Raw genomic sequence first — 23,021 nt, 5'->3', positions numbered from 1 at the left:
GTTTGTTTAGAGTGTGTAGATGTATGTAGATGAGTATGTGTTTAGTGTGTAGACTTGTGTGTAATTAGAGTCTCTAGACATCTGTGTTAATGTGTAGTTGTGTGTGATTAGTGTGTGTAGTTGAGTGTGTTTAGTGTGTGTTGATGTCTGTTTTTAGTCTGTGTGTAGTTGTGTGTGTTTGGAGTGTGTAGATGTGTGTATTTAGCGTGTAGTCATGTGTGTGTTTGGAGTGTGTAGACATGTGTGTGTTTAGTGTGTAGTCGTGTGTGTGTTTGGAGTGTGTAGATGAGTGCGTGTTTAATATGTAGTCGTGTGTGTGTTTAGAGTGTGTAGATGTGTGTGTGTGTGTTTAATATGTAGTCGTGTGTGTGTTTAGAGTGTGTAGATGTGTGTGTGTGTTTAATATGTAGTCGTGTGTGTGTTTAGAGTGTGTAGATGTGTGTGTGTTTAATATGTAGTCGTGTGTGTGTTTAGTGTGTGTAGACGTGTGTGTGTTTAATATGTAGTCGTGTGTGTTTAGAGTGTGTAGACGTGTGTGTTTAATATGTAGTCGTGTGTGTTTAGAGTGTGTAGACGTGTGTGTTTAATATGTAGTCGTGTGTGTGTTTAGAGTGTGTAGATGTGTGTGTGTGTTTAGTATGTAGTCGTGTGTGTGTTTAGAGTGTGTAGATGTGAGTGTTTGTGTGTTTAGTATGTAGTCGTGTGTGTGTTTAGAGTGTGTAGATGTGTGTGTGTGTGTGTTTAATATGTAGTCGTGTGTGTGTTTAGAGTGTGTAGATGTGTGTGTGTGTTTAATATGTAGTCGTGTGTGTGTTTAGAGTGTGTAGATGTGTGTGTGTGTGTGTGTGTTTAATATGTAGTCGTGTGTGTGTTTAGAGTGTGTAGATGTGTGTGTGTTTAATATGTAGTCATGTGTGTGTTTAGAGTGTGTAGATGTGTGTGTGTTTAATATGTAGTCGTGTGTGTGTTTAGAGTGTGTAGATGTGTGTGTGTTTAATATGTAGTCGTGTGTGTGTTTAGAGTGTGTAGATGTGTGTGTGTGTGTGTTTAATATGTAGTCGTGTGTGTGTTTAGAGTGTGTAGATGTGTGTGTGTTTAGTATGTAGTCGTGTGTGTGTTTAGAGTGTGTAGATGTGTGTGTGTTTAGTATGTAGTCGTGTGTGTGTTTAGAGTGTGTAGATGTGTGTGTGTTTAATATGTAGTCGTGTGTGTGTTTAGAGTGTGTAGATGTGTGTGTGTGTGTTTAATATGTAGTCGTGTGTGTGTTTAGAGTGTGTAGATGTGTGTGTGTGTGTGTGTGTTTAATATGTAGTCGTGTGTGTGTTTAGAGTGTGTAGATGTGTGTGTGTGTTTAATATGTAGTCGTGTGTGTGTTTAGAGTGTGTAGATGTGTGTGTGTGTGTGTGTTTAATATGTAGTCGTGTGTGTGTTTAGAGTGTGTAGATGTGTGTGTGTGTTTAATATGTAGTCATGTGTGTGTTTAGAGTGTGTAGATGTGTGTGTGTGTTTAATATGTAGTCATGTGTGTGTTTAGAGTGTGTAGATGTGTGTGTGTTTAATATGTAGTCGTGTGTGTGTTTAGAGTGTGTAGATGTGTGTGTGTTTAATATGTAGTCGTGTGTGTGTTTAGAGTGTGTAGATGTGTGTGTGTGTGTTTAATATGTAGTCGTGTGTGTGTTTAGAGTGTGTAGATGTGTGTGTGTGTTTAGTAAGTAGTCGTGTGTGTGTTTAGAGTGTGTAGATGTGTGTGTGTTTAATATGTAGTCGTGTGTGTGTTTAGAGTGTGTAGATGTGTGTGTGTGTTTAATATGTAGTCGTGTGTGTGTTTAGAGTGTGTAGATGTGTGTGTGTGTTTAATATGTAGTCGTGTGTGTGTTTAGAGTGTGTAGATGTGTGTGTGTGTTTAGTATGTAGTCGTGTGTGTGTTTAGAGTGTGTAGATGTGTGTGTGTTTAATATGTAGTCGTGTGTGTTTAGAGTGTGTAGATGTGTGTGTGTTTAGTATGTAGTCGTGTGTGTGTTTAGAGTGTGTAGATGTGTGTGTGTTTAGTATGTAGTCGTGTGTGTGTTTAGAGTGTGTAGATGTGTGTGTGTGTGTGTTTAATATGTAGTCGTGTGTGTGTTTAGAGTGTGTAGATGTGTGTGTGTTTAATATGTAGTCGTGTGTGTGTTTAGAGTGTGTAGATGTGTGTGTGTGTTTAATATGTAGTCATGTGTGTGTTTAGAGTGTGTAGATGTGTGTGTGTTTAGTATGTAGTCGTGTGTGTGTTTAGAGTGTGTAGATGTGTGTGTGTTTAGTATGTAGTCGTGTGTGTGTTTAGAGTGTGTAGATGTGTGTGTGTGTGTGTTTAATATGTAGTCGTGTGTGTGTTTAGAGTGTGTAGATGTGTGTGTGTTTAATATGTAGTCGTGTGTGTGTTTAGAGTGTGTAGATGTGTGTGTGTGTGTTTAATATGTAGTCATGTGTGTGTTTAGAGTGTGTAGATGTGTGTGTGTTTAGTATGTAGTCGTGTGTGTGTTTAGAGTGTGTAGATGTGTGTGTGTGTGTGTGTTTAGTATGTAGTCGTGTGTGTGTTTAGAGTGTGTAGATGTGTGTGTGTTTAGTATGTAGTCGTGTGTGTGTTTAGAGTGTGTAGATGTGTGTGTGTTTAGTATGTAGTCGTGTGTGTGTTTAGAGTGTGTAGATGTGTGTGTGTGTGTTTAATATGTAGTCGTGTGTGTGTTTAGAGTGTGTAGATGTGTGTGTGTGTGTTTAATATGTAGTCGTGTGTGTGTTTAGAGTGTGTAGATGTGTGTGTGTTTAATATGTAGTCGTGTGTGTGTTTAGAGTGTGTAGATGTGTGTGTGTGTGTTTAATATGTAGTCGTGTGTGTGTTTAGAGTGTGTAGATGTGTGTGTGTTTAATATGTAGTCGTGTGTGTGTTTAGAGTGTGTAGATGTGTGTGTGTTTAATATGTAGTCGTGTGTGTGTTTAGAGTGTGTAGATGTGTGTGTGTGTGTGTTTAATATGTAGTCGTGTGTGTGTTTAGAGTGTGTAGATGTGTGTGTGTTTAGTATGTAGTCGTGTGTGTGTTTAGAGTGTGTAGATGTGTGTGTGTGTGTGTTTAATATGTAGTCGTGTGTGTGTTTAGAGTGTGTAGATGTGTGTGTGTGTGTTTAATATGTAGTCGTGTGTGTGTTTAGAGTGTGTAGATGTGTGTGTGTTTAATATGTAGTCGTGTGTGTGTTTAGAGTGTGTAGATGTGTGTGTTTAATATGTAGTCGTGTGTGTGTTTAGAGTGTGTAGATGTGTGTGTGTTTAATATGTAGTCGTGTGTGTGTTTAGAGTGTGTAGATGTGTGTGTGTGTGTTTAATATGTAGTCGTGTGTGTGTTTAGAGTGTGTAGATGTGTGTGTGTGTGTGTTTAATATGTAGTCGTGTGTGTGTTTAGAGTGTGTAGATGTGTGTGTGTGTTTAATATGTAGTCGTGTGTGTGTTTAGAGTGTGTAGATGTGTGTGTGTGTGTGTTTAATATGTAGTCGTGTGTGTGTTTAGAGTGTGTAGATATGTGTGTGTGTGTTTAATATGTAGTCGTGTGTGTGTTTAGAGTGTGTAGATGTGTGTGTGTTTAACCTCAGTCCTTTATTACTATCTAATGCAATTTAATTCAATTCAATTCAATACAAATTTATTTGTATAGCACTTTTAACAATGGACATTGTCTCAAAGCAGACTGAGGTGACTGAGGCAACTAAATCTAAGTCTTAAGACGACATGCATTATTATATATTTTTCTTTCTTGTTTTCTCGACATAACAAAATCCAGATTTCTCATGAAGTAATTGTACCATGAGAAAAGTCTCGCTCCTCACGAATGTTCCTGGTGTATATGTGTGTTAGTGTCTGAAATCTCCATCATAAATTTACCCCGTCCTCGTTCTTAAGGGTCGGACACCAACTGTTGGACAAAGAGGTGTTTTAGTTTGATGCGTGATGCTGTGTTCGCTTTTGCTCCCTCTAGAACAGGGGTCGGCAACCTTAAACACTCAAAGAGCCACTTGGTTTCCCACAGAAAAAAAAAACACAGGGAGCCACAAAACCCTTTTGACATCAAAAATGAAGATAACTGCATATATCGTTTTTTACCTTTATGAAACGTATAGAAAAAAACTGTAGTGTGTTACATTTATGAAATCAGTGAACTGCTACCGAGTAAACGGAATTTTATTTCTGCAGGCAAACAGAAATATTTTGAAAAGTTTGAACTAACCTTAACAAAAAGACGCTGTGTTAAAGGTTACTTTCAAATAAAATGTTCAGTGTCTAATTGAGTCCTCTTCGTATTCATGACATCAAAATTTTAACTTGCCGGCTGCAACAAACCAAAAATGCGTCTGCTTCTGTGTGTCGGATTTCACAAGTCTAACTGAACACAATAAAAACACATGTCTACACACTCCAAACACACACACGACTACACACTCCAAACACACACACGACTACACACTCCAAACACACACACGACTACACACTAAACACACACACATCTACACACTAAACACACACACGACTACACACTAAACACACACACGACTACACACTAAACACACACACGACTACACACTAAACACACACACGACTACACACTAAACACACACACGACTACACACTCCAAACACACACACGACTACACACTAAACACACGCACGACTACACACAGACTAAAAACAGACATCAACACACACTAAACACACTCAACTACACACTAAACACACATCTACACACTCTAAACACACTCAACTACACACACTAATCACACACAACTACACGTCTGCTTCTGTGTGTCAGATTTCACAAGTCGACAGTTACAGTATGAGTGACAAAGAAATTAAACAGGTTCATTTTAATGTTACAAGAGCATCATAATCTTAGAATTTAGAATTCAATTGCCGACCCCTGCTCTAGAACATGTTCTTATACTGAGATCACCAGAAAATGAAGTCGAGCTCACGAGAAATTGAAGTTGAGCTCACAAGAAAATAAAGTCGAAAATAAGGTGAAAATGAATTTGAAATGAAAATGAAGTTGAGATGAAAATGAAGTTGAGATGAAAATGAAGTGAAATGAACCTGAGCAAGGCCCTTAACCCTCGACTGCTCAGTTGTATTAAATGTGATAAATGTGCTTCTCTCTGGAGGAGGGTGTGTGCTACATGACGTAAAAGTGTGTGTGGATGGTGTAATGAGTCACTCTTAGCACTCTTTCCTCTAGCAGGACGTTTTATTTCTAGTGATGTTTAAGACGATCTGTTCCTCTGGCCGTCTTCAGCATTAATGCTGGCAGTGAAGCGCAGCACCGTGTCTCTGCTCAGCTCGTACTGCAGATGTGAAACAACAAAGTGTGAAATTAGAGGCAACACGAACCCCTCTGTGTCCAACACACACCGGCAGCCTGGGAGAGTGAACACGCAGGAGATCTCTCAATCTGTGGAGCGCACGAGAAAGCAGACAACACACAATAAACACACACACACACATCTACACACTCTAAACACACACACGACTACATATTAAACACACACACATCTACACACTCTAAACACACACACGACTACATATTAAACACACACACATCTACACACTCTAAACACACACACGACTACATATTAAACACACACACATCTACACACTCTAAACACACACACATCTACACACTCTAAACACACACACATCTACACACTCTAAACACACACACATCTACACACTCTAAACACACACACGACTACATATTAAACACACACACATCTACACACTCTAAACACACACACATCTACACACTCTAAACACACACACGACTACATATTAAACACACACACATCTACACACTCTAAACACACACACGACTACATATTAAACACACACACACACATCTACACACTCTAAACACACACACGACTACATATTAAACACACACACACATCTACACACTCTAAACACACACATGACTACATATTAAACACACACACACACATCTACACACTCTAAACACACACACGACTACATATTAAACACACACACATCTACACACTCTAAACACACACACGACTACATATTAAACACACACACACACACATCTACACACTCTAAACACACACACGACTACATATTAAACACACACACACACATCTACACACTCTAAACACACACACGACTACATATTAAACACACACACATCTACACACTCTAAACACACACACGACTACATATTAAACACACACACACACACATCTACACACTCTAAACACACACACGACTACATATTAAACACACACACACACACATCTACACACTCTAAACACACACACGACTACATATTAAACACACACACACACACATCTACACACTCTAAACACACACACGACTACATATTAAACACACACACACATCTACACACTCTAAACACACACACGACTACATATTAAACACACACACATCTACACACTCTAAACACACACACGACTACATATTAAACACACACACACATCTACACACTCTAAACACACACACGACTACATATTAAACACACACACATCTACACACTCTAAACACACACACGACTACATATTAAACACACACACACACACATCTACACACTCTAAACACACACACGACTACATATTAAACACACACACACACATCTACACACTCTAAACACACACACGACTACATACTAAACACACACACATCTACACACTCTAAACACACACACGACTACATATTAAACACACACACATCTACACACTCTAAACACACACACGACTACATATTAAACACACATACACACATCTACACACTCTAAACACACACACGACTACATACTAAACACACACACACATCTACACACTCTAAACACACACACGACTACATATTAAACACACACACACATCTACACACTCTAAACACACACACGACTACATATTAAACACACACACACATCTACACACTCTAAACACACACATGACTACATATTAAACACACACACACATCTACACACTCTAAACACACACACGACTACATATTAAACACACACACACACATCTACACACTCTAAACACACACACGACTACATATTAAACACACACACACATCTACACACTCTAAACACACACACGACTACATATTAAACACACACACACATCTACACACTCTAAACACACACATGACTACATATTAAACACACACACACACATCTACACACTCTAAACACACACACGACTACATATTAAAGCAGCTAGCAGTAATTAAACACCATGTTCAGGATGAGAAAAAAGGCTGATGATCTGTCAGTATATTTCTGAAAAGGAGTCTTCGCTCCTGTGCTGCTTTCTGGATAGGAAATAAATAAATAAATAAATAAATAAATAAATAAATAAATAAATAAATAAATAAAGGTTTGAAGGCTAGAGCAAGATTCTTTATCCAACAAGCAGAATAGTTTGCTCCGCAACACACTCGCACTCGACACCGATAACGCCTCAGCGTCCCAAACACTCTCCTCCACCCACCGCTCTTTATTAATACGTAATGTAAGGCTAAATAAATGATGAGAATGGATTTAAGGATGTACAATATTAGTCAAACTCCCCGAATACATGCGAATACATGAATATTCCATAGCTGCGTATCAGAATAGTAATAATAATAATAACAAAACTACATGTTAGCGTTAGCTGCATTGTCAGAAAGCTAACGCAAACAAAAGCCATGTTCCAGAGCGTGCATTAGTAAAGCTGACAGAGTGTAGATTAAACACCATCTGCTGATGTAGAAATGGCTCTTAAACTACTTTGGAGATGATTAGAGAGTGTGTTTGTGTTGCAGCTGTTACAGCAGGCTGTTGTGTACGAACAGGATGAAGTACACTACAAAGGGTACGAGCCGAGGTCCGGTTTTACCTGCTAGAGTGACTGATGCAGACGAGTGTGTGTTAAATACAGCAGGGTTTGTGTTACACTGCTCCTGCACTCCAGACCCGGAGATCTTCAGTGCTACAGCTAGATCTTTACTGAACCCAGGACTGAACCGTCAGAGTTATGTTCGGATTTTCGCTGAGAGACACCCGGCTACACATGAGCTTCGGCTTGAGTAGTTTTCAGTACTACTGTTAATCAGCACATGCTGTACTTATCATCTTATAACTGAAGGAAATGATGAGTTCTGTGTGTATAAGTATGTGTGTGTGTGTGTCCAAGCAGGTGTACAAGCCTGAGTGTGTGCTGGTTTGTGGGTATGAGTATGTGTGTGTGAATGTTTGTGAGTGCATGTGTGTGTGTGTGTGTGTGTGTGTGTGTGTGTGTGTGTGTGTGTGTGTGTGTGTGTGTGTGTGTACAAGCGTGTGTATTATGTCTGTGTGCTTGTGCATGTTTCTATGTGTAATCGTGTGTGTTTGTTTGTATGTGTGTGTTCAAGTGTGTGTACTAGCATTGAGTGTGTGTGTATGTGTGTGTGCTTGTGCATGTTCCTATGTGTAATCGTGTGTGTTTGTATGTGTGTGTTCAAGTGTGTGTACTAGCATGTGTGTGTGTGTGTGTGTGCTTGTGCATGTTTCTGTGTGTAATTGTGCGTGTTTGTATGTGTGTGTTCAAGTGTGTGTACTAGCATGTGTGTGTGTGTGCTTGTGCATGTTTCTATGTGTAATTGTGTGTGTTTGTATGTGTGTGTTCAAGTGTGTGTACTAGCATGTGTGTGTGTGTGCTTGTGCATGTTTCTATGTGTAATTGTGTGTGTTTGTATGTGTGTGTTCAAGTGTGTGTACTAGCATGTGTGTGTGTGTGTGCTTGTGCATGTTTCTATGTGTAATTGTGCGTGTTTGTATGTGTGTGTTCAAGTGTGTGTACTAGCATGTGTGTGTGTGTGCTTGTGCATGTTTCTATGTGTAGTTGTGTGTGTTTGTATGTGTGTGTTCAAGTGTGTGTACTAGCATGTGTGTGTGTGTGCTTGTGCATATTTCTATGTGTGTGGGGGAAGTCGTGGCCTTATGGTTAGAGAGTCTGACTCCTAACGCTAAGGTTGTGGGTTCGAGTCTCGGGCCGGCCACGACTGAGGTGCCCTTGAGCAAGGCACCGGACCCCCCAACTGCTCCCTGGGCACCACAGCATAAATGGCTGCCCACTGCTCCGTGCTCTGTGTGTGTTCACTGCTGTGTGTGTGTGCGCACATTGGATGGGTAAAACCCAGAGAACGAATTCTGAGTATGGGTCACCGTTCTTAGCCGTATGTCACGTCACTTTCACTGTCACTTAATTGTGTGTGTTTGTGTGTATGTGTACAAGCGTGTACTAGCATGTGTGTACTAGCATGTGTGTGCTTGTGCATGTTCCTATGTGTAATTGTGTGTGTTTGTGTGTGTATGTCTACAAGCGTGTGTACTAGCATGTGTGTGTGTGCTTCTGCATGTTTCTATGTGTAATTCTGTGTATGCGTGCGTGTGTGGGTGTGTACAAGTGTGTGTACTAACATGTGTGTGTGCTTGTGCATGTTCCTATGTGTAATTGTGTGTATGCGTGCGTGTGTGGGTGTGTACAAGTATGTGTGTGGACCAGAATGTGTGTGTACAAGCCTGTGTGTGTACCAGCATGTGTGTGCGTGTTTGGTGTGTGTGTGTGTGTGTGTGTGTGTGTGTGTGTGTGTGTGTGTGTGTGTGTGTGTGTTCTGAACGTAGCCCTCAGTGATTAATGATGCATGCAGGATGTGGAGGTTTTTGAATAATGTATATTTAAAGATATGCAAAAAAAAAATCCAAGCAAAAGATCAAAATACAGGATGAGTGAAAAGCTGGGAGGTCTAAAGACAAGGTCAGGAAATTCATGAGTCAGTACTGTACACACACACACACACACACACACACACACACACACACACACACACACACACACACACACACACACACACACACACACACACACACACACACACACACACACACACACACACACACACACACAAACACACACATGGATACTGAGGTAACAGGCAACAGGTAGGATTTATTCGCTGTCACGGCAACAGGAAATTAATTCAAAGCATTTCAGGGAAGTGAGCAGCGAATGTGGAGGGAATCGCTGATGATGTGATGATTGAAAAAAAATGTTTTATTTCTTATTAACGAGATCAGCGTTAGTGTAAAGACACACAGTGACAGATGAAGTAATGAAATGCTACAGATTTACACATCAGCAGTAAAAGAATGGCGTAACATGTGGGTCTTATACTGAAACTGAAATAAAGAGGATGATTCTGTTTTTCACGGCTTTCTATTCTGATTCTTAAGCTTTAACCTGAATATAAATATCTACTAATAAATATCTACCTCAGAAACCAGAAATAAGTTTAAACTCATCTGTCCTTAAAGGTCCAGCTTCACTTCTGACTGTTACAAAGCGCTAACACTGGAGACTCCTTCAATACATGTTACGGAAATCTATAATTAATTGATTTATTCTGCAGTTATTATAACCGGATTCTGAATTTATAACAAAACCCAAATCGGATTTCTTCACTAAATCACCCACATTACCCCAAAAAACCTTACAATGGAATGTAGTGTATGTAACGACTCCAGTATGCTGTTCATAACCACTCCAATCTTGCAGAAAAATGATCTGTTGAGCAAGAAAAGCTTTTCCAGCTTAGAAAATGGCACCAGCAATCATTTTACTATTGTGTCTATTGTGTTTAAAGAGCATCACTTCAGCGTTCTTACACGTTTTTACTCCAATAACACGAGCGTCAGAACGACGGAGCAGAAAGACATCAGACACGAGACGAGATCTGTTCATGTTCAGCCTCAGACCGAGACGTTCCACTGAGACGACAACCTCGACCGAGACGACAATCAGAAGATAAAGGCTTTTAATCACATCAGATCAGATCTAATCAGTTTACCCGATCGTTTTTTAGGACAAATGTCTGATTTTAGAGCCGAATTGTAGCTGAGGAACAGATCGAGTCGCCGCCGGCTTAAAGATTTCTTACATTCACAATATTATTTTAGAGATATTGTAGTATAAATATATAAAGAAAAAATACTTAATTTATGTAAAATTTATATATATATATATATATATATATATATATATATATATATATATATATATATATATATATATATTACATTTATTATTAATTATATTTCTTTTAAATATGGTGGCTTCTTCTAAAATATATGATGCATTTTTTTTTATATCTGAGCTTTTAATCATCATCATCATCATCATCATCATCATCTTCTTCTTCTTCTTCTTCTTCTTCTTCTTCTTCTTATTATTATTATTATTATTATTATTATGATTATCATCGCCTTATAGTGGTGCAGTAGTGGCTCTCCTTAAGGCTTTGGGTTGTTGATCAGCAGATCAGGGTTTAAGCCACAGCACTGCCAAGCTGCCACTGTTGGGCCCCTGAGCAAGGCCCTTAACCACAGACACACACACTCCTGATTTTCACACAGCTGTCCTGACTGTGCTTTTAAAACCATGTTCCTGACATCAAACATACTGTATATCAGAACATCAGAATTAATGAGTGAAACTTTTTTCCATTTTTGTACAAGGTTCCACATCCACCTGGAAACATTTTTCTCTCAACCGTAATCAGGCACGACCGAGCAAACAGGTAACGACGTTACACTCACACACACTTTAGAAAATAGCTGGCATGCACTGAACACTGAGTTTCTGCTCGTAGTGAGAAAACAGAATGCAAAACTGAGACAGGACGTGAAGCGGCGTTCTCTTACCTCGTTCACAAACACCCAGTGGCTGTCTTTGGAGGCCAAGTTGGTTTCTACAGCCTGCGGAAAGATGGAGAGAGAAGAGAGAGAGAGAAAGGTAATGAGTACAGACCGAACACAGCCGCACATATAGAGATGGACAGCGGATCGTTCAACTGCGAACAATGTGACTGGGGAATCGATACATCGTGGAGCTTTTTATAATAATACACCGTGTCTGTCATGAGTTGTTTACACACAACATAAAGCCACTTTTAACAATAAAAGTTGTCTCAAAACAACAGAATAAAAATGGTAAAGTTGAAAATAAATTAAACCTCCCTGAGATGAAATGAGGAAGAAAGAGAGAGAAAGTTCCTTGAGAGGAACCAGACTCTACAACAGGAACTACAGTAACAGTTAAGGCTCATTTCTGTGTTCATTACAGACTTAACACTAATTCCTTCCTGCCAAAGTCTTCAAATGTTCCCTGATGAAGACATATGAAAATATGCTGCTGAAAATATTTTCAGTGAAGTGCCGAATAATGGACGAAGAGGCGTCTCAGATTCTGAGAGATGAAGATCATGTGCTGGAGTTAAGTAGAGCAGAGCAGAGAGCTTCTACTCCAAGCCTGCTGCAGCTGCACTTCGTGCACGTGTTTACTCAGACACGTGTGATTGTGTCACGTGATGTTCACCCTGCTGTAAACCTGCTGATCTGCTCCTTCACTCCACAGGAAGGTTAAGTGTGCGCTCTTTCTCTGAGGCTTTTCACACCGAATCACACTGCACTCGACATGTTCCAGACCTTTGTTCTGTTCCAGCTCACACACAGTGCTGTGTCTTTATCTTATTCACGGGCATGAAGCAGAAACAGTGCAACGCACACAGACCACACACACACTGATCAACTAAATCAACACACACAGATCAATTACAACACTGATCAACTTTGTCACACACACACACACACACACACACACACACACACACACACACACACACACACACACACACACACACACAGATCATATAAATCGACGCACACACACGCACACACTGATTAACTAAATCAAACTGATCATCTGAATCAACACACACTGATCATCTGAATCAACACACACAGATCAACTAAATCAACACACACAGATCAATTAATAAACATACACACTGATTATATAAATCAACACACAAACAATGATCAATTATAAAACACACACTGATCCACTCAATCCACACACACACACACGAACACACACACACACACACACACACACACACACACACACACACACACACACACACACACACACACACACACACAGGTTTATTTTAAAGCTTATATTTATGTTTAAACATGTACAAGCCAGTTGTCGTTAAAGCTAAAGGTTTTATTATGCAGCATTTATTAGTGTTTTTTGTTCTGTTAATGAGCTTGTTAATGGGCTTTAATGTATAAAGATCAGGCAAAAGCTCCCATCTACTTAATAACTGTGTGTGTGTGTGTGTGTGTGTGTGTGTGTGTGTGTGTGTGTGTGTGTGTGTGTGTGTGTCTGTGTGTCTGTGTGTCTGTGTGTGTGTGTGTATTATACAGTCTTTATACATTTCTTAATCTTGATTCTATTATCATGATGTGAACCACAGTGTAAGACTAATATAACACAACACTGATATAACACAACACTAATATAACACAACACTGATATAACACAACAGTAATATAACACAACACTGATATAACACAACAGTAATATAACACAACACTGATATAACACAACACTGATATAACACAACACTGATATAACACAACACTGATATAACACATACAGTACTAATATAACACAACATCACTAATATAACGCAACACTAATAAAACACATACAGTACTAATATAGCACAACACTAATAAAACGCAACATCACCAATATAACACAACATCACTAATATAACACAACATCACCAATATAACACAACATCACTAATATAACACAACATCACCAATATAACACAACATCACCAATATAACACAACATCACCAATATAACACAACATCACTAATATAACACAACATCACTAATATAACATATACAGTACTAATATAACACAACATCACCAATATAACACAACATCACTAATATAACACAACATCACTAATATAACACAACATCACTAATATAACACAACATCACCAATATAACACAACATCACTAATATAACACAACATCACCAATATAACATATACAGTACTAATATAACACAACATCACTAATATAACATATACAGTACTAATATAACACAACATCACCAATATAACATATACAGTACTAATATAACACAACATCACTAATATAACACATCACTAATATAACGCAACATCACTAATATAACACATCACCAATATAACACATCACCAATATAACACATCACCAATATAACACAACATCACCAATATAACACAACATCACTAATATAACATATACAGTACTAATATAACACAACATCACCAATATAACACAACATCACTAATATAACACAACATCACTAATATAACACAACATCACCAATATAACACAACATCACTAATATAACACATCACCAATATAACGCAACATCACTAATATAACACAACATCACTAATATAACACAACATCACCAATATAACGCAACATCACTAATATAACACAACACTGATATAACACAACACTGATATAACACAACACTAATAAAACACATACAGTACTAATATAGCACAACACTAATAAAACGCAACACTAATAAAACACAACATCACCAATATAACACATCACCAATATAACACATCACCAATATAACACATCACCAATATAACACAACATCATTAATATAACACATCACCAATATAACGCAACATCACTAATATAACACATCACTAATATAACACAACATCACTAATATAACACAACATCACTAATATAACACATCACCAATATAACGCAACATCACTAATATAACACATCACCAATATAACGCAACATCACTAATATAACACAACACTGATATAACACAACACTGATATAACACAACACTAATAAAACACATACAGTACTAATATAGCACAACACTAATAAAACACAACACTAATAAAACACATCACCAATATAACACAACACTAATATAACACATCACCAATATAACACATCACCAATATAACACAACACTAATATAACACAACATCACCAATATAACACATCACCAATATAACACATCACTAATATAACACAACACTAATATAACACAACATCACCAATATAACGCAACATCACTAATATAACACAACACTAATACAGTATAACACATCACCAATATAACACAACATCACCAATATAACACATCACCAATATAACACAACACCAATATAACACAACATCACCAATATAACACATCACCAATATAACACAACACTAATATAACACAACATCACCAATATAACACAACATCACTAATATAACACAACACTAATACAGTATAACACAACATCACCAATATAACACAACACTAATATAACACAACATCACCAATATAACACAACATCACTAATAAAACACAACATCACCAAAATAACACAACATCACTAATAAAACACAACATCACCAAAATAACACAACATCACTAATATAACACAACATCACTAATAAAACACAACATCACCAATATAACGCAATATCACTAATATAACACAACACTAATAAAACACAACATCACCAATATAACGCAATATCATTAATATAACACAACACTAATAAAACACAAGATCACTAATATAACACAAAACCACTGATACAACACTAATATAACACAACATCACTAATATAACTGTAATGTGTCTGTCTGTGTTTTCCCCTTGTTTCTGTCTGCCGTCTCTCCCTGGTGTTAATTGTTGACCCTGCCCACCTATCTGTTACCATGGACACTAATTACATTCAATCTCTTCCCCAGGTGTTTTGTCTTAGTCCTTGTCTGTCTCTGTTTTGTGATTGGTTTCCGTTCACCATATATACTCTGTCTGTTCACTTCAATGTGGTTGGTCGTTGTTGGTGTTGGTATGTAGTGTGTTTCTGTTCGATGTTCCCATTGCCTGTTCGTTCTGTGTTCTGCCTTGTGTTGCCTGCCTGACTGTTTTTCTGTTTCGTGTATTGGCCGATTAAAACTCTAAAAACTGCATTTGGATCCTCACTCGCCTGTTGTCTCACCGTGTCACTCGTGACAGAACGACCAACCCCACATGGATCCAGCAGAAATCCTGTTTTGTCTTCGTCAGGAGGACGCCCCAGTTGAGGAATACACGGAGGTATTCTTGGACCTGTGCAACGAGGTCAACTTCGATGAGAAGGCGCTCAAAGACATTTTTAAGCACGGACTAAGGGAGACCCTGCGGTATTTGATGCCGTCTACCAGAGAAATAAAGACATTCTCGGAGTTCGTCAACTTGGCGTTGCTCCTGGACGGGTCCACGCTGAGCGTGAACACTGTAGAGACGGAAGCCGGCCGTAAGTATTTTTTGGGGGGGGGCAGCAAGCATCGGGATCCGTGGGCCACAGAGTGGAATCAGCCACGGACGCCCGAATGCTCCACAGTGCCTCCGCCCAGACCAGTCCCGTGCACATCCGTGATGGAGCCAGTTCCCATGGCTACCGTACCGGCGAGCTCGGCTGAGGTCCGTGCTAACCGGCTGGTCTCCAAACTGGCGGATACCCCGATGAGGTCGGCTCGGGCGGCCGGCATCCCTAAGCCGCCAGCTGGACCAGCCGGGTTGCCGGAACCAGCCGGGTCGACGGAACCGACCGGGTCGATGGAACCTGCCGAACCTGCCGAGCCGACCGGGTCGCCGGAACCGACCGGGTCGCCGGAACCGACCGGGTCGATGGAACCTGCCGAACCGACCGGGTCGACGGAACCGACCGGGTCGACAGAACCTGCCGGGTCGATGGAACCTGCCGGACCGACCGGACCGACCGGGTCGATGGGACCGACCGGGTCGATGGAACCGACCGGGTCGATGGAACCGACCGGGTCGAAGGAACCTGCAGTACCGTCCGGGTCGACGGAACCGACCGGGTCGAAGGAACCTGCAGAACCGTCCGGGTCGACGGAACCGACCGGGCCGAAGGAACCTGCCGAACCGACCGGGTCGACGGAACCGGCCGAGCTGACGGAATCGGCCGGGTCGACCGAAATGACTGAGTCAGAGGACGCGGTCGACGTCATGACACCCAAACTACCTGAACTCTCTGCCTGGCCTGAACCTATGCATGTTTCTGTTTTCCTGTGTTTTGCTTCGCTGGACTTGCCAGCCCTTCTTCCTCCTGTCCCTGTTCATAGGCCCAAAGCACCACCCTGGCTGCCAACTCCATTCTGGTCTCTGGCTCAGCCTCCAGCACCACCCTGGTCTCCGGTCCTGCTCTGGTCTCTGGCTCCGCCTCCAGCACCGCCCTGGTCTCCGGTCCTGCTCTGGTCTCTGGCTCCGCCTCCAGCACCGCCCTGGTCTCCGGTCCTGCTCTGGTCTCTGGCTCCGCCTCCAGCACCGCCCTGGTCTCCGGTCCTGCTCTGGTCTCTGGCTCCGCCTCCGGCACCGCCCTGGTCTCCGGTCCTGCTCTGGTCTCTGGCTCTGCCTCCGGCGCCGCCCTGGCCTCCTGCTCTGCCGGCGCCGCCCTGGCCTCCTGCTCTGCCGGCGCCGCCCTGGCCTCCGGCTCTGCCGGCGCCGCCCTGGCCTCCGGCTCTGCCGGCGCCGCCCTGGCCCCCGGCTCTCCCGGCCCTGGCCTCCTGTTCTCCCGGCGTCGCCCTGGCCTCCTGCTCTGCCGGCGCCGCCCTGGCCTCCTGCTCTGCCGGCGCCGCCCTGGCCTCCTGCTCAGCGGGCGCCACCACTACACGAACCCGACCCGCCCTCCCACCCTGGTTGCACCTTCGCTCCACCCGCCTGAACTGGGTTTTATGGACTTGGGAGCGTCTGGAAGCCGCTCGTAGGGGGGGGGCTCTGTAATGTGTCTGTCTGTGTTTTCCCCTTGTTTCTGTCTGCCGTCTCTCCCTGGTGTTAATTGTTGACCCTGCCCACCTATCTGTTACCATGGACACTAATTACATTCAATCTCTTCCCCAGGTGTTTTGTCTTAGTCCTTGTCTGTCTCTGTTTTGTGATTGGTTTCCGTTCACCATATATACTCTGTCTGTTCACTTCAATGTTGTTGGTCGTTGTTGGTGTTGGTATGTAGTGTGTTTCTGTTCGATGTTCCCATTGCCTGTTCGTTCTGTGTTCTGCCTTGTGTTGCCTGCCTGACTGTTTTTCTGTTTCGTGTATTGGCCGATTAAAACTCTAAAAACTGCATTTGGATCCTCACTCGCCTGTTGTCTCACCGTGTCACTCGTGACAATAACACAACACTAATAAAACACAAGATCACTAATATAACACAAAACCACTGATACAACACAAATATAACACAACATCAGTGATCCAACACAATATCAATATGATTAATATGACAAACAATATACTAAAATGCTTACTGTATGTCCAACACTTCCAAACCTTTGGAGTTGACTCTTAGCTTTGAATGGCTGGAGTGAGTCAGTGAATCGACTCATGCACATTTAAATACAGAAATACTATATATGTAAAGTTAAGATCGAAATGAACAGTTGAAGTAAACGATGCAGTGGTTCTCAAAGCTCATGCTTAGTTTTCTTTTCCACCGAGAAATGAATCGATTATAATCGCTTTTCTATTTAAAGCCTGGTGTTAATTTTGTTCCATTTAAATGCATAATAATAATAATAATAATAATAATAACTATTATTATTATTAGTAGTAGTAGTAGCAGTATAATTATATTTAATATTATATTTATTATTATTAGTAGTAGTAGTAGCAGTATAATTATATTTAATATTATATTTATTATTATTAGTAGTAGTATTATAATAATAATTGTATTTAATATTATATAAATTATTATTATTATTAGTAGTAGTACTTTACTGTATATTGAGATAGAGGGAGAAAATTGTGAAAAACATATACATGTGATTGTATTCATTTCCTTGCTAGTTCTTTTAGTTTCAGCATCACATTCCCTAATAAATAATTCCAGTACAATATCATTAGCAGATTTACTCAGTAGCTGAGGTTATAGCTATGAGTTTATTGCTACATTTTGCCCCCTAGTGCAGAAACAGAGACGTGATCTGATTTTTTTTTCTGGATCATTTAATTCAATTACAATCCACAAGAGGATTTTGATTAAAAGCGTCAATGTTTGATTCGAACCTGTACCCTGTCTGTGAGCCATGTGTTTTTGGACCGCTGATTTAAGAGTATGTTATTTTCCTGTTGACCTTCAGTTCAATACAAGCATCAATCTCTGTGTGGAATGAAGTAAAGGTTAAAGGTGAAGCTGACGGGAGAATGAATGAGCACCAAGCTGTGATTTTTCTCCCAGAGCAGCGTTAATCTCAGAGCCAGTGGAAGGAGTCTGCTGCTCCATTCCTAAGCCTCGGCTCTCTGGGGTTGTGTAATTTGGGCTGAGTGGAAGTCTGGGCTTGTGTAGCTCTAAGGCTGTGATTTCTTGAGTGGCAGGTCCAGGTGACGTCATGACGGACTGGTGCGGAGAGGGTTTGGAGCATTTTTAACAGGGGGGAGCAAGCTTGGGGTCGACCTTCTGCTCAGGAATTGGCTGCCTTAAGAGCTTTTACAAACAGGGTCAATCTGTACAGAACTGCATACATTCTCTCTCTCTCTCTCTCTCTCTCTCTCTCTCTCTCTCTCTCTCTCTCTCTCTCTCTCTCAGGTACGCCGCCCTGTCTCTTTAGCCAGCTGTGGTGTCAATGGACAGAGAAAGTGATGCAGAGCAAATATTAAAATCACACCATTACAGTGCCTGGTGTTCGCTCTGGGCTTTTCTCATTCACATAAAAAACACACAGGAACAGAATAGAAAAGAATTCAATGCTGTTCCCTTTACTTCACTGCTTTACACTGCTGCTGGAAATGCAAAAGGACGTCTCTCTTATCGTGTGCTCACCAAGTTTCAAGACAAGAAGGCACCAGGCAAGGAGACAAGAACAATAAAAAACCCTGTGCAATGTGTGAAACATTACCAGTGATGTATTTAAATGTCACGCGTGAATCAGGGTATTATTCACACGCGACATTTTACTGTAAGTGACATCAAAGTCTGCGCAAACGTTCACATCGATCAGCCACATGACCCGAGCAGAGACGCTCCTTTATCAAGCACAGACGTTAACTTAGTCTTAATCAATCAGATTAGTGAGCACTTACAGCCATATTTATTGATCCTGAAAGATCTATGATGTATTGAAGTTGTATTCTCATTAGAGGGAAAATCAATTAGCAAGAATTGGTAAATGATCTGTCAATGCTCCGCCTCAACCTCCACCCTAACGCGCAGCATGGACGTGACACACCGACCACGGATCTTCTGGAGAACTTTCTGACTGGTCACACAGTGAGGTGATTAGTAGAAAATAACTAACAGATAAACAGGTTATAATAATACTTCAAAAAAAAAGGTTTGGTTTTAGATCCACTTCTATAAATAATATTTTATTGCTACTGAAATATGATGAATAATCATTTAATCAAATCACCAAATATCTCTTCCACATTCATATGAGGTATTATATTGTGGCAGAAATCATCATCCTCCATCAGTCACAAGCTTCTTTAGGAAATGAAAAAAATCATTATCACTGAGGAGAATCAATTCTTTCATCTTTATTTTTCAGAATAAGAGAAATTATTTTATTTATCTCTTAACACATTTTTTTCCTTCTGATTTTCCAGCTTATCTACACACAAGCACACACACACACACACACACACACACACACACACACACACACACACACACACACACACACACACACACACACACACACATAAACACACACACTCATGCACACACGCACATGCACACACACACACACACACACACACACACACACACACACACACACACACACACACACACACACACACACACACACACACACACGAACATAAACACACACACACACTCATGCACACACACACGCATACACAAGAACACAAACACATGCACACACTCACAAACATTCATACACGCACACACATGCTCTCTCACACACAAGCACACAAACCCCATATGATAATGTACTGGCACTTCTAACAGATGGTTCCTCTGATGTTCTCTGATGGTTAGACGACTCGTGACGTCTCAGGGATGAAATGTCAAGATAACAGAAGACAAACGGTGAAGGAAGCTGAATGGAGTTCAGTCTGAAATATTTCACTCAAAATCAAGCGAGTTTACTGCACGCTTTTACTTTTAACGAGAAAAAAAAAATAATTTTCTTCTCTCTTAATGGAATGCTATAGTGTTCATATATTTCGGGGTGAAGTGTAGAGGAGCGGCTCTGTTGTACAGAATTTAAAGAGCGACTTCAGGTCTACAGGCTGCGCATCGATATCCAATCCCACGCAGCTAGTTTACAGCGAGATCAGAAAAGTCCGATCCAGACTCAGCGAGAGACGTCATCTGCTTCCGTCCTTCATCCAAAGTGACTGAGCTGTAAGGACACAGGCTTCCGAACTCTCTCAGCATCACAATCGACAGCTTTGCACTTTTGAGCAACTCCCATTCTTAAATAGTGTCATATGATACATATATTTATTCTCCAAATTTTTATTTTGTCATTAGCGGTGTAGGCTAAGTAGCAGTGTGTAAATATCTGGGTAAAGATGTTAAGTCAAGTGCAGACTGTTGTCTATCTGTGCACTAAAAAATCCTTAGAATGAGCGAAAACATAATACTTTTAAACACTGATCAGTTAGAAAATCAGAATACTCGGCATCCTGCGATGTTTCCTTTATGTACAGGACAGCAGTGACTTGGCATATTAACCCGATAACAATTAACCGCAAAAAAAAACACGTGTAACAATCCAAAAATGACAACATTTCCAGATAAATGAATCCTTCTTACATCTAGAGCACATTAGTGAGCTGGTGAATGTACAGTACGTGATGGCTGTTCTGTTTGGGGGTGTGTTTTGGTGTGTTAGTTACACATGAGTCACTTGTACAGGCCTCGGGGACTGATGGGACTAAAAGGCTATTTAGTTCTGTTGAAGTCCACACGGTGCTGTTCTGCAGCTCAGTGGATGATGAAACTCCTCAGGGACAAACTCAGTGTGGATCACAGCTCACTGCCGCTTACCAGAGATGTCTATGTGATAACTAGCACCGTGGTGTGGCGTGGTTGCATTGTGGTGTTGTGCTGTGCTGTGGTCTGGTGTTGTGGTATTGAGGTGTTGTTATTGTGCTGAGTTGCGTTCTGGTGTGGTATTGTGTTGTGGTCTGGTGTCGTGTTGTGCTGTGTTGCGTTCTGTTGTGGTATTGTGTAGTGGTTTGGTGTCATTCTGTGCTGTGTTGCGTTCTGGTGTGGTGTTGGGTTGTGATCTGGTGTGGTGTTGGGCTGTGTTGTTATTGTATGGGTCTTGTGGTTGTATTGTAGAATGCTGTTGTTGTGCTGTGGTCTGGTGTTGTGGTATTGTGGTGTTGTGTTGTGTTGTTATTGTGTTATGGTGTTGTGTTGTAGTCTGGAGTGTTTTAAGATAACTGTGAGATCCTGTGCTCAGTGTGTATAAGAGATTACCTCCTAAAGTGTGTGGGGTTTCTTCAGTTCCTCTCTCGGTTCCTTCAGTAAAGTTTGTGAGGTTTCTTCAGTTCCTCTCTCAATTCCTTCAGTAAAGTGTGTGAGGTTTCTTCAGTTCCTCTCTCACTTCCTTCAGTAAAGTGTGTGAGGTTTCTTCAGTTCCTCTCTCACTTCCTCCAGTAAAGTGTGTGAGGTTTCTTCAGTTCCTCTCTCGGTTCCTTCAGTAAAGTGTGTGAGGTTTCTTCAGTTCCTCTCTCACTTCCTCCAGTAAAGTGTGTGAGGTTTCTTCAGTTCCTCTCTCGGTTCCTTCAGTAAAGTGTGTGAGGTTTCTTCAGTTCCTCTCTCACTTCCTTCAGTAAAGTGTGTGAGGTTGGAATCAAGACTGGATTTTATTACCTCATAATGCGACCTGGTGAAGGAACACTTTCAAGCTCTTCCGTTCTTATCCTGACACATTTGGGATCTTCACATAAGTTTGGATCATGATTAAAATCTGTCTCATCAGACAGCAGAAGCTTTTTCCAATCTGATCCACGTCCAATCTGAGAATACAGACAGCGGTTTTCTCTGATTATCCTGA

General features: G+C 40.7%; 1 protein-coding gene across 3 annotated transcripts in view; it reads right to left on the bottom strand.

The window, feature by feature from the left end:
• The window catches only part of grid1b (glutamate receptor, ionotropic, delta 1b), a 287,849-nt gene that overhangs the window by 34,676 nt on the left and 230,152 nt on the right, over positions 1-23,021 (bottom strand). For all 3 annotated transcript variants that reach the window (XM_047817636.1, XM_047817635.1, XM_027177782.2), the window contains one exon: positions 11,776-11,829. In XM_047817636.1, coding sequence (XP_047673592.1) covers positions 11,776-11,829 — 54 coding nt within the window. The remainder of the gene's footprint in view (positions 1-11,775; positions 11,830-23,021) is intronic.

This window comes from Tachysurus fulvidraco, chromosome 8, assembly GCF_022655615.1.
Source record: "Tachysurus fulvidraco isolate hzauxx_2018 chromosome 8, HZAU_PFXX_2.0, whole genome shotgun sequence".
In the NCBI taxonomy this organism is placed as follows: Eukaryota; Metazoa; Chordata; class Actinopteri; order Siluriformes; family Bagridae; genus Tachysurus; species Tachysurus fulvidraco.
This window is presented reverse-complemented; position numbering and strand designations above follow the sequence as displayed.